The sequence below is a fragment of the Anser brachyrhynchus genome, assembly GCF_964034855.1.
Source record: "Anser brachyrhynchus genome assembly, chromosome: 7".
NCBI classification, from domain to species: Eukaryota; Metazoa; Chordata; class Aves; order Anseriformes; family Anatidae; genus Anser; species Anser brachyrhynchus.
Genome location: NC_137701.1, coordinates 5,081,097 through 5,094,846, shown reverse-complemented (window position 1 = coordinate 5,094,846; position 13,750 = coordinate 5,081,097). Strand labels below are relative to the sequence as shown.

Genomic DNA, 13,750 nt, shown 5'->3' with positions numbered 1-13,750 from the left:
TACCTAACCCATAAATATACCATATATTCTTCTGTATGCTCTGTATAGTCCCTTTTCATAATTCGTATACAAATATAATATGTATAGAGATTTTGTTTTGTTAGTGTGTGTTTTCGTATAGATAAGCACCATCTGTCTACACATAACCCCTGCGAACTGCTGGAATCACCAAGTGTCGGTGTACAGAAATCTGATGTGCCTCTTTGTGCCTTCTCTTTTGGTTGTTTAATCCACACAATTTGTAGTCACATGAGAGTTAATACAAAACTTACTGGTTGTGCAATCCTAGCTTTAAAGGAAATGTGATTTATTAAAATGCTAATAGAGCAAACAAAAAATAGAGCAAAAAGTTTCCTATGAGTAGTTCAGATGGTTTGCGTACTTGCTTCCAGTCTGATTTCAGTCTTCATGTGGACAAAGAGGAGAGAAAGAATACAGCCTTAAAAAGAACTGGTTAGCAGTTGCTTTGGTAAGGTAAAATACCCGACTTTCTGCTTTCTGGAGCTTTTAACCTCAATTACGAAGACAGAGAGAATGTGGAATATTGGGACTTTGGAAGGTTGGCTGTTAATTACCTAACCTTCTAAAAATATATCGTATAAATAAAATAAACTGTGGTGAAAAATCCAAGACAGCTATTCCTATAACATAAGATGTTAAATTAGGCATACGCTCAAGAAAACTGTTTGTTAAATCTGCTGAAGGCATGCATGTAATTAGAAGAAGACTTACATATAATGTTTTGCCAGGATGCGTAGCTAGGCTTTTATGACAGCATTTGAGTCAATTTATATATAGAATGTTTTTCAGCCCAGCTAAGCCAAACCACTTTGCAAACTGCATTGCTTCAATATCCTCTGAAAATACAGCCGTTTCCTGAAGTGTGTGTAGCCACCACAGGAGCTGAAGTTGTTTATTTCTCTGAGATTAAAGTTGGCAGCGATCCGTTCCGACACTTAGCTCAAGATCTTGTACAGCCAGCGTGACTCCGAGCTGCCTTACCTTTGCCTTTCCTCTCTCGGCCCCTGTGCTAACACTTGGATGGTGAACTAGCTTCTCCCTTTGAGAAGTTTTTAATTCATGAGAGAGGGTCGGGTTAGGCGTGGATGGCTCTGAGTTTCAACCACAGATCAAGGAGAGGAGAGCTCCAACCTCAGGATAAGTCAGAGGCGGACAGGTACTCCAGAGTGCAGGTGTTGGTTATCTGTTAATTAAAGAAAAAAATAAAATGGAAAAGCAAAAGCGCAAACCTGTAGCCTGCCCCATCCTACTGTAAAGATGAACTGCTGGCAGTATGGGACAGCCACTTGCTCAGGTGTACCTTTATCATTGGCCACGGAAAGTAACTGTAGGATTACTGAGTTACAAAACCACAAATGTTTATTCAAAAAAGTCTAAAGTTCTTGGTCACCCAGCGCATTTGGTGGTGCAGGGAGATTCATCTTTGTACCGTCTTCACCCTGTCCAATGTGCTGTTTGGTGGGAGCTGCCTTCACCGCCACCTGCTGTGGCATCTGAAACGCTTCTCTCAGGCAATTGTCTTTATGGAATGAAGTAGTCGAGCTGATATTGGGGACTGTCTTAATATAAGCCAACTAGAAGTTTAATAATACTCCCCTACTTTTGTTACTGTTGTCACTGGTTAATTATTAGAGCAGGAATTAATTTTTGATCCTGTCTTGCTGTAGTTTGTTTGCAAAGCCTCCTAAGGCTTGTGTAGTTTCGTGGGTTGAAGCCCTGTCTTTGGTGCCTATTCCATCAGAAGGTGCTTAAGCTTGGCTAATTGCAGCGGGGACAAACAGATGCTGCTTTGCTCTCCTTCTTGCTGCTCCTCAGGGCAGGTGTCCCCTCCCAGAGCTGGGCTGGAGCTGGGGAGCAGATGCAGCAGCTCCCCAGCTGCTCTTCCCTGGGGGCTGGAGCAGGGATCAATAGCACTGAACAGGATCAGTTTCAGCACAAATGGAAATTTGAGGAAAAGGATGGTATAATGTGCGTTGGATAGCGTAGAAGCCATGCAGGGGAAGTATTGAGCAAGCCCACAAGTCTTCCTTTCACGTGCATAGCCTTTCAGTATTTTTTTTTTAATATAATAATTCTTACCAAATCTTGGTTTTTTGGTTGTACTTACATCGGTTGATGTCTTTTGAGCACATCTCCTATGACCTGAGTTCTGTTCGTAGCTCGTAGGCTGCAGCATTTAGAAGCGCATTGGGCCTTGCTCAGATAACTTATTTGAGAAATACGTCCTAACTTGATAATTTGTGATATTGTACATGCCTACCATTTATTGTCTTCTGGTTTGCTGGTGATAAAGCAATAAGGTGTGAAAAGATGGGGCAGTACATTCATATTAAAGTGTTTTGCTAGGTCTTTCCCTGACCTGTGGGGTTTCTTTTGTTTGTTCAGATCTGCTAGAGAAGTCCCGGGTTGTTAAGCAGCCAAGAGGTGAAAGAAACTTTCATATTTTCTATCAGATATTGTCTGGTGCATCAGAAGACTTCCTCTGTAAGTATGAGACGTGCTGTTTTTGGATACAGAGCTTCCTTTATGGACTGCTCCGCCTGGGCCTTGTTTTGTGGGAAATGCAATGCTGTTTCATTTTTCAAATTCGTGGTGGTACCTGAAATAAATGTATGGCTTGATATTATCCAGATACCTGAGTCAGAAATGGCTTTGCAAAGTGTTACAGACAAAGAAGAAAGCCTATTCTTATCCAAAATGCTTGTATTTGAAAGATCCTTAAAGAAAATTTAATCCTTTTAATAAAAATAGTTCTTGGCAATACTGGTTCTGGGGGTAAAATAGCTGCTAATAAGCATGCTGTTACAATGGTATTTTTATTTGATTTATTAGGCAAACTCAAGCTGGAGCGGGACTTCAGCAGATACAACTACCTGGGCCTTGACTCTGCCAGAGTAAATGGGGTGGATGATGCTGCAAACTTCAGAACAGTTAGGGTAAGAAATATCAGGGAGTGGGTAGGTGATGGCAGTGGCTGGGCTTTGCAAACCAGGTGATGCTGATGGAGGAGAAATAAAAGCAAGGCTGTGAGATGGTTCTCAAGCTGATTTACCATGATGCTTTTGCTTAAACTGTACTCAGGGGAGAGAAGAATGGGACCCTGTTATCCAATGTGTACAAATTTAGATTCTTAAAGTTACTGCTTTTAGAGCAACAGAGTGGACTGAGAAGACAGCAGTATCTCTTCATTTGCCTATAGTTAATGTGGCTGGGTTATAAACTTAAGTGGCTAAAAAAAATACTTCTTTTTAAAAAACCCTTAAGCTCTTCTCAGAAGTCTGATGTGAATCCTGGAAGTGGTTTGGGCTGATATGCTAGCTTGATTACCAGATCCTTTGTCACCTTTTATATTCAAAAATGTGCTTATCTGTTATCTAAGCCTAGCAATTATATTGGTTTGGTTTTGTTTTTGTAACATAAGTGTTTATAAAACATTTCTAATTTATGCTAATATGGATAAATGGTGAATTTTGCAAGTAGGTTCTGTTTGAATTTAGATTCTTTTATCTTATGATTTTGCCTGTCTCCTTTCCAGAATGCCATGCAGATTGTTGGTTTTATGGACCATGAAACTCAGTCTGTTTTTGAAGTGGTGGCAGCAGTTTTAAAATTGGGAAATATTGAATTTAAGCCTGAATCTCGCGTCAATGGCTTAGATGAAAGTAAAATCAAAGATAAAAATGGTAAGATGAGATTAGTGATGGGAGGGAAAACATTAATTTGTCTGAAGTCACTATGGAGTTTGTCATTTCTGTAGACATACCTAGATTAATTAAATTAGATCGTTTCCGAAACTCACCCACAGGCAAATAGGGGTTGAATTTTGTGCAATTTCAATCGCTCTGTGTTTGAAATTCTAAAACTGATTTTTTTCACTACATTAACACTTTCTTCTGAAATGTTGATTGGTACTTTACATTTCTGTAACTGCTTGATTATTCTGCATTGAAGGCGTTTTGACTTTTTTGTAGTAGTAGTGTATTTCTCTCTGTAGTTTCAGATTTATTTGGCGATTTGATGGCATGTTTTTGTAGTTGATACATTTTGAAAGCTGAATTATTTTCATTTGAAAGCCCTTCATCAAGAAAAGTAGTCTGTGACAAATGGAAGAAAAGTTTCTTTGCAGAAATATCCAAATAGAACGTGCTTTCAAGCTAATAACTCACTGGATCCTGCTTCCTCATGCTGTGCCTTTTAAAAAAAATAAATAAATAAAACTGCTTGGCAGTGGAGGGGGAGGGAGCATGGATGAGAGACATTTCTGTTGAAGAAAACCTGTTTTGGGAAAACACTGACCTATATTAAAGCTAATAGTTTTGGGGAATAAGAACAGTGGGATGAAAGGGTTCATTATATTTCCACCCTCCTTTTTCATGTTAGAGCTCAAGGAAATCTGCGAGTTGACAGGCATAGACCAGTCGGTACTGGAGAGAGCTTTCAGCTTCCGGACAGTTGAAGCCAAGCAAGAAAAAGTTTCAACAACACTGAATGTGGCTCAGGTAAAAAGAGGTCCTGATAGTAACAGAAAGAATTGTTTTAGATGGCATCTTATTCTACATAACTAATCCACAACTGCCCCAATAATACCACAACTAAGAGGCTGAACTGAGTAAAACATATCACTATCATAAGTGTGTTTTTATTCAACAGTTTCTAAGTGTTCAAATAAGCTGGGTGTTTTGTTTTCATGCGTTAATTATGTCAAGTAGACAAGGGATAGGAAAATGTTGGAGCGGATGAAAAGCTAAGGCAGTTCTGCACAGAACGCACGTTGAAAGTATTGTGGTGTCGCAGCCTGGTTTTGTTTAGAGCAACTGGAGTAATTTCATGTGAGTTGTATGCCCTGGGCAGCTGAAAAACTTCTGCTGCCAGTGTGAACTTATCTTTCTGCCATACTGCAAAGCCAGTGTGATTGCCACCCATGTCTCATCAGCTCAGGCTAGCAGGAATGCCGTTTCTCTAACTGCAGTTGATCACATCCTTTGCTTAGGATTAGGATGGGGGATGTGAGTCTTGAGAGGATTTGCAGGAAGGCAGAACAAGCGCCCTGGCTGCAGCTGCTTTGCCAGCCAGCCTGTGGCCAGGAGGATGGAGGGATGCATCAGCAAGCTGCTGGCACTGCTGAGATGCCCTGGCACTCTGCTCTGCCTCAGGAGTCTGCTTAGGCAGAGGCACTGCCACCTGAGGCATGCACACTCAGTTCACAGAACCTTTAAGATACTGTGGTAACTTAAAAAAAACTTGGGTTTAGCCCAGCATTTATAATGTTTTTCTTCTTTCTTCTGTTTAGGCTTATTATGCCCGTGATGCTCTGGCTAAGAATTTATACAGTCGGCTCTTTTCTTGGCTTGTTACCAGAATCAATGAGAGCATTAAGGTATTGCTGTTTTGTGCCTGTAAGAAAATCAATAGAATTGAATTAAATTAAACTGGATGGTAAAACTGCGTTTGCCAATTTCATTTTTCCTGGTTGTATGATGTTAAGGTACAGGCGAATAACTGTATCACAGCTCAAAAAATTGCTGTCTGCTCTGTTGTAAGCTCATGAAAACATTCACATTAAGTTATTTTGAGAAGCCACACTTAACGTCTTAGTTTACACAACCTGACGGCCTACTTAAGAAATACATTAGTTTTCTTGACTGTCCAGTATGAAAAGTACAGATGAATAACCCATTATTGTTATTAATATTTTTTAAAGGCACAAACTAAAGTGAGAAAGAAGGTAATGGGCGTGCTGGACATCTATGGCTTTGAAATTTTTGAGGTAAGACCTTTATAATAGTAAACATTTAATGTGAGAGATGTTATTAAACCTAATAGAGTAGTTTATGAATATGTAATCAGAATACATGTAATTTGAATCAAGTGTGTCACACAGGACAGCACTGGAGTACTGTGTCCAGTTCTGGGCTCCCCGGTACAAAAAAGACAGGGATCTCCTGGAAAGAGTCCAGCGGAGGGCCACAAAGATGGTACGGGGCCTGGAGCATCTTCCCTATGAAGAAAGGCTGAGAGACCTGGGTCTGTTCAGCCTGGAGAAAAGAAGACTGAGGGGGGATCTCATCAATGTGTATAAATACCTGACGTGTGGGAGACAGAGGGATTTGGCCAACCTCTTTTCAGTGGTTTGTGGGGATAGGACAAGGGGTAATGGCCACAAGATAGAGCACAGGAAGTTCTGCACCAGCATGCGAAAGAACTTCTTCACGGTGAGGGTGACGGAGCACTGGAACAGGCTGCCCAGGGAGGTTGTGGAGTCTCCTTCTCTGGAGATATTCAGGGCCCGTCTGGACGCCTACCTGGGCAGCCTGCTCTAAGGAGCCTGCTTTGGCAGGGGGGTTGGACCCGATGATCTTTCGAGGTCCCTTCCAACCCCTTCAATTCTGTGATTCTGTGTGTCATACTGACAAAAAAACAGTAGAAAAGTAAGCCAGAGAAAGAACGTCTTGGTGTGTATGGCAACTGAAACAAAAATTCTGGAAAGACAAACTTGTGTTTTTACACCATAGGTAAATAAATATTTATGGCAATAAACTAAATGCTTTTTGTTGTGACATACATTCTGAGCATAAGAGAAACCCAGGCGTTTTGTGGGTGTCTTTGAACAAGTTTTGTTTCCTTTAAAAATCAAACCAGAAACTATACATTTTTTCCTGTCAAAATCAAACAAGGAATTATATTCCATTTAATTTTGCTTCACTCAGATAAATATTCTGTACTGATTACTAGCTGATGATCTGTGGCTCACTGCTGTTTGTTTATGATAGTATTTTTCGATTGGAGATACTCTAAAACAAAAACAATAAATGAGGAAATTTTAATTGGGTTAAAGAGCATCAGGGAGAGGGGGTCTTCATAAGTCTTACTCTGACAGTTTATTTTAAGAGATTTATAGATCTTGGTTGAAAATATTAGAATACTGTTTAAACTAGAAACTCAACTGAGGAGAAACATGAGTAGAAAACATTCAAGCCTTACCCACTTCCCTACATCATTCTTGAAAATCCAGGGATGTTTAGACTGTAGAAGATGGGAACAATCTAGAGAAGAGTAATTACATGTGGGAGGGTGGTGTAAGCTTTATTTCAGAAGCATAACATCAAAGTATGTGCAAATCAAAATACCTCTGCGAAGAGGAAAAACAAAGCTGGTACTTGCTTCAAGGGTTTACTCAGCTAGGTTTATATTGTTTGTATTAAACATAAGAGAGTATTTATGAAAATACATTGCAAGCAGTCATGTGGCTGAATTCAGGTTTCAGCACTAGATCTCTGGTGCTGGTCCTTGGTGTGTACCCTTAGCAAGCCAGGCAGTGCAACGATAGTACTGACATCTTGGGGCAGCACCCTTGTTTTCATTAGCTTTCTGTTCTGTTTGGTTTAAGGGTAAGTCTGTAGGGGGAGGTGGAAACTGGAAGCTTGCAGAAGCGCGTAAGCCAGCTGTGTAATGGTGTTTGTGGGATGGTGTTGCAGAAACAGGCTAAATAAAGCTTGTTTCTCTCATGTCATTTTGTTTTTTGTAGGAGCTCAACATCTGAGAAGGTTATAAATAAGTAGCTGAGTACAGGTGATGTAGTTTTGCAAAAGAGAAAGAGAAAAACAAGGCTTTTCTCCCTTACCTTGCAAACTGAATTACAAGGCAGCTTTTCCAATTCAGACAAAAAACTTTAGAATAATATGGGCAGTTGTTTTTCAGTTCTTTAAATGATGAGCACTGGTTCTACTGGAAGAGATGGGAAAGGCAATTCATAAATACATTCATGCAAGATGGGACCGTTCCTCTCACGCGCTAAGGTCTGGTGAGGGCCCCAGCCAAGCATCTTGGTTCAGCATCACTGAAATAAGTGGAATTATTTCTGAACATCCAAAATGGAATTCAGACAGCATGTGAGAAACACATGTGGCTGGTATCATACCAAATTTTAATTTGAAGATGTTTGAGTAAGCAACTCGATTAATTTAGATTTCTGGATTTACTACAGAGTACAGCTACCAGTATTGGGACTGCGTGGCAGTATTGTAATTCAAAGGGTGTTGATAGGAGAAGAATCCCTCAAAAAATCCTGCAGTAGGTGTATTTCCCGTTTAGCCATCCCTGTGTTTCTAGACAGGTTAATTTTATAATCAGAAACTGCTGATTTATTCTCAAAGGCAAAGAATCTCTTGATGAATCAATGGAAAGATACTCTTTTCAAAGCAAAAGAAAATTCATTTTCTATGCAGCTCTTGTTGGAATAAAAGATGATGTAATGTCATAATCCTTAAATGGAGTAAAATAAGTCTACAGAGACAAAGCGTGGTTGTTCTTGTGGTCATTTGAATGAATGTATATATAGTAACATCAATTGAGAGGATGCCAGCCAAATACTTTTATGTTGAGTCTTAAAACAAATGATCAAGCCTCACAAAAATTATTAAAGATTTTGAGAAAACAAAGTGTCTCAACAGTTGTTGTTGAGAACTCAAGTAACTGATTCACAGAAAATATATAGTGTTAAAATTAATGATATTAAACCAATCAATAAATGAATGAAATTTCAATGATGGTCAATAAAGGAAACTTGAGGAAAAGTCAATAATGTCTTAAGATTTTTAGCATTAAAAATATAGTAAAATTTGGAGCGTTATGCTGTGTAGTGCCTTTGTAAATACGATTGCTAAACCTTCAAATATTAGCTGAAGTGTAGCTGATGGCAGTGACTATTATCCATCTAATGAAAAATCACTTACAACCACTAACTAAAAATGTGCAGTTCCCTTTTGAACCTAATTCTTAAGTCATATTTTCATTGTTATGTTTGTTCTTAAAGGTTAGAATTAACATGATCACAAAGAATTTTTTTTTTGCTAAAATAAATTTGAAAGACTTCATCTGTAAACTTGTTAAAAGTCTAAGTTTTAAGTTTGTAAACTGTTTGATATGCTGAAAATAAAAAGACCTGCTTTAAACATGTTTCTACTCAGGAAGCAGCTAGATCTATCATTAAATGACCTTAAAGATCATCTAATTCCCAATCCGTTTTTGTCTAGTTATGATCATGGATGGAGACAGAACTCACACACAAAAAAAATCAAAGCAGGGGTAGCAGGAGTTTTTCATATATATGCTAAATATTTACATCTGAAGATTAACACCATTGCAATAAGTGGCAAGATACCTGCTTACTGATTTTTTTGATTTTTTTTTTTGGTCTTTTATGTTACACTTGCCCGTCAGGTTCACTATAAGAGTAAACTAATGATATTCTAGCTAGCTGTTTTGCTCTGAGGTTCTCACTTAAAAGTTATTGGAATACATTAAAGAGTAATCTGCTTCCACTGCAAAAAATGGATTTTTTTAATAAGTCCCTGCCAGGCCTTACTCCTGTTGCGGATGATTCCTTAAATCACCCTACAATTCCTACTGTAAGAAGAATATAAAAAAAAAAAAAACCACAAAACACAGGATTTACCATTCTGAAAAATCCTACACTTGACCTTTTGATGATTATTTATTATAAACAAATTAAAGTTTATGTAAATGAGATTTCTTTCAGCTGGTTTTGAAAGATGACTCTACTTATCGGCTGCTGTTTTTTTTCTGAGATTTTCTGTAATTTAAGGTGAAGTTTACTTACAAAGTAACTGGAAAGTTCTTGAAGCTTAGCAAAGGGAAGATAATGAATGGTGTGATGGTAATACTGCCTTATACTCTTTGTATTTGGTTTCTATTGGTGTTTTTATCAAGCACAAAAAGCATTTTTCAGACAAACCCCAAAGCTATCCAAGAGCACAGATTTAAGGACTGGGCTGTCCAAAAATTCAGATTAGGCAACTTAAATCTATTGATAATCCTCAGCCTCTGTGGGTTTGGCAGATCTCAACAGAAAGCTGAGCTAACCAGCCCACAAAATAGGTGCTGTGAAGCTGTGTTTAGTTTTGATTTCTGCCATGCTCTTTGTGGTAAGATGTATTTTGGGACCGAGAGTTTTGCAAGCTGAATGCTGAAATTTTGGGCATCTCTCTGCAAATTGTCTGTGGGCAAGGATTAGGGACTAGGATTAAATGCAAAAAGGCAGGCTGCAGAACGAGGCCGGTTGTGTAATGCTGCCGGAGCTCAGGCGGTGGGTTGAAGCCTGACCCTATCTGAATTTATCTGAGTGTTGGAGCAGCCAAACGTGCTGCCGGGCTGCAGTCTGGGCTGCAATTTGAGGTGGGGCAGGGATTACGGTTAGTGGAAATCCAGAGCCGGCTGGGCTGCTGGCCGCCATACTCCGTGTGGTGTTTTGGGGCAGACATGGTTTCCACATCTCTCCAAAATGGTGGGGTTGTGAGAAGGAAGTGCAGGGCGAGGGCTGCAGGTGGCTGGGGCCCGGCAGCCCTCAGCAGAGGCAGGCAGGAGACTCGTGCTGGGTTCCCATCTTTAACTTTAAGCTTAGGTACCGACCTGTGCGTTTCCTGCGTAGATGAAGGTGAGGGTATGGAAAATAGAGTGTCATGGAGCAAGTGTGAATGTTTCATCCTGCCTGGCTTTTAGAGATAAAAACGTCTGTGCTACTTGGCTTAAAGGCCTTACTCTGAATTTTCAGGAGCCGCTTTGTAGCAGGTCCATGAGATGAAGTTCATGATTTGGAGCACAGCTTTTGAAAGCTGGGGCTGCCAAACAAGGCCTGTTCTTTAGACTTGCCAGAGAAGACAGCTTGAGAGCACAAAAACTCTGCTGGGTCCCCTGGCACAGCACCTTGTGCCTGGTTTTTAGCTGGGCGAGAAGTGGGGCCGTGCCAGGGATGGACCTGCCGAAGTAGAGGCCAAAGAAGGCCTGAGGCCTTCTGCCAGCCCTCAGAGATGTGCTGAGGGTTGCTCTGAGGTGTTAGGTGCGCCTCATCTCGCTTCTTGGGTGGTAAACTTCTTGGATAACATGGTTGAGGGGTACTGGTGGATTTCCACGCGATGTGTTCCAGGCTGTCAGATACTCAGGCTCTGCCTCCCCTGTGCAGTGTCAGGGCTGGTGTGGGCAGCAGCCCTGGACTCAGGTGAGCAGGGCCCCCAGCCAGGTTTCTCGGTGTTCCCACTTGCTTCGTCTTTGCCAGCACTCCCATGTCACTGTCCACATGTGCCTGCCTCTGGCTGGGAGAAGTGCCGTCTGCTGCATGGAAGGGCTTTAAACATCTCCACAAATTCCCTGGCTGAATTGATAGTTCAGGAGAAGTTCCTGGGACAGCATCTGTTCAGCTCGTTTTGATCCAAGCTCACAAGAACATCCACCGTATTATGCATAAAAGTCAGCACTAAATAAAAATGCCTCCAACAAAAAAGAACCAAACAAGCTGCCCAGCGGTAAAACCAGGTCCTTTTCTCAGTCTGTGATGCGCTATGATAGCACTTCTGTTTATTTCAGGCACAGTTAGCTTCTTGCTTGCGTACAGAAGCCCCTTGTGGTGATGGAAAGAAGCTTGGTCATGTTGCATGTGCAGCTGTATCTGAGCTGTCATCTGGACATTGATAAAGTGCAATGTCTTCATTGAGGAAATTCCATTAGAAATACGAAGAATGCCATTTCATTATATTAACATATTCACAGTTCTGATAATTATCTCTTGTTTAGAGAAAGGCAACCGAGTAAGGAGAGTGTAAACACTGAAAAGACATTTCTGAGATGTTTGAGGCATGATAAAACTGAGGAGGTATTTCCACTTTTACCATAAACCTGCATAACAGCTTGGCCCAGTCGCTTTGCCTGCTTCTCTCCTGTTCATTAAATGAAGGAAATGGCAGTCGCAGACCATGCTGAGCTCTGAGAGATTGCTGCTGGCTCCCAGACTTCTTTTCCCTAGGGATGATTTTACTGGAGAAACGTCAAATACCTAGAAAGAAGACTTAATAGAGAAAAAAGCATATGGAGCAAATGGGCTTATCAGGATCTTCTGTTATCTTCAACTTTTTAGGCTCTGGGGCCCCTTTCTCCATGTCTCGACTTCAGCTCTAACTCAGCCGTGGTTATCTGTTGTCCTGGTAGCTGCCTTAACCTCCAAAACCTAATTTGTTCTAGTCACTATACCTTGCGGCAGATTTCCTTTCAGAAATTGTTCAGCCCTCTTCAGATGCCTAGCAGCTCATCATATGCTGGCAAGCAGTGGTGCCAAAATGCACGTACCCAGCCCTCTGCTCAATTTGATCGCACAGGACAAAGCCCAGGCTAGTGTGAAAGAGGAGAACTGAGTTTTTAATCTGGAATTGATCAACTACGTCTGCTGGTGGCAAGTGTTGTGAGAGCGGGGAGCTCTGCGGAGTGACCCTTGGTTGGATTCCTAGGTGCTAGCGAGACTTCCGAATGGATCTGCAGCAATCATTTCCCCTTAGGTGCTACTATTCAGAAGCAGAGGTTCATCTCAGGAAGTTAATCACCATTTGATTAATCACATTATAATTTAGGTATTTAGAGAGGCTTATTTTGCAAAAGGCAAGTTTATGAAGTAAATCCCATTGGCAGTCTGCTTTCAGCAGAGGAAATTGTAGAAATGCTGGAACAAATATACACAAATGCTCTCCTTGAGACCGTGGAAATAACACTTGGTCCTAGAGCAGCTATCTTGTCTTAGCAGAGGAATGGGTAAGATGATGTAGCAGGTTCTTGCTGATTTGTGAGTCTTGTTGTTTCAGAACTATCATTTATCAGGTTGAGATTGTTGAAGTGATTTTGTCTGGGTGTCCCTGCGGATCGCACATGCATTGTATGCACTGGGTTCACCATGGTCACTTGCCCTTTTAACTCCAAATTTGCTCAGACCCCCATGTCCAGAGGACACAGGTGAGAGCAGGTATACCAGTGTCAATTGCATCAGGACCGACTGATGGTGACTGTGCTAGGCAAATACAGAAACCAGATAGTTCCTGAGGTTTGGACATCTTTGTTACTTGCTGCCATGAGGTACCTTGAAACAGTATGATGACATTTACATGGAGTTTTTATAGTTAAATGATACCTTTCTCCAGTTCTTTGGCTACAGAGGTATTTATACAAAAGCACAAAGTTTATTCTGGTTCACATAAGGTATTTTTTGAGTAAGTTTGATTAATCAGCTGTTCATATATGTAAGCAGAAAAACAGGACTGGGATGAAATAGTGCTGTCCCAGTGGCTGTTGCTGTCATGGGCACTGCAGCATTCTGCCATACCATTAGCAATGGCATCCTTCTGCCCTGCAGAGGAAAGCTCCATACTTTTTTGATGACTTGTCATTCATTTGTTGGTTGCCTAAGAAAGAAATGGCAATATTAAGGCTCAGAAACATGCATTTGCAACTATGTGTGAATGCTTTGGACTACAGAGAGTGGTCAGGATTATGTGGTCCCCCAATGTGGCCTGTTATTGTTGCAGCTGGAGGCAGAACAGAGGCGAGTGGACAACAGTAACCCAACAGGTCACATCTCATGTCCTCTTCGTGTGACAAACGCAGGGATTTTATCTTAAACGTCTTTTTTGTATCCGTTAACACTACAGTAGCCTAGAAAGGGAGCCTGAGTTGTTCATAAGCACTTGTCCCCAGACAGTCACAGTAACTCCTCAGTAAGGGACAAATATTCATAACAGATCTTCATTAACTTTGTGAAAGTTTAGGGGGAAAAAAAAAAAGTCCAGTGGGTCCCATGTAGCCCATTGCTTTCTAAGATACAAAAGCGTGGTGTTTTTTTTTTCATTTTCTTTATATGTACTGTTGTACATCCTTTTGTGGTTATACATAAAAATCT

General features: G+C 40.8%; 1 protein-coding gene across 5 annotated transcripts in view; it reads left to right on the top strand.

Moving 5' to 3' along the window:
* Nucleotides 1-13,750, top strand: part of MYO1B (myosin IB) — a 178,879-nt gene that overhangs the window by 132,246 nt on the left and 32,883 nt on the right. For all 5 annotated transcript variants that reach the window (XM_080598784.1, XM_080598787.1, XM_080598786.1 and 2 more), the window contains 6 exons: nucleotides 2,407-2,505; nucleotides 2,854-2,957; nucleotides 3,557-3,704; nucleotides 4,402-4,520; nucleotides 5,312-5,398; nucleotides 5,723-5,788. In XM_080598784.1, the coding sequence (XP_080454910.1) occupies nucleotides 2,407-2,505; nucleotides 2,854-2,957; nucleotides 3,557-3,704; nucleotides 4,402-4,520; nucleotides 5,312-5,398; nucleotides 5,723-5,788 (623 nt within the window). The remainder of the gene's footprint in view (nucleotides 1-2,406; nucleotides 2,506-2,853; nucleotides 2,958-3,556; nucleotides 3,705-4,401; nucleotides 4,521-5,311; nucleotides 5,399-5,722; nucleotides 5,789-13,750) is intronic.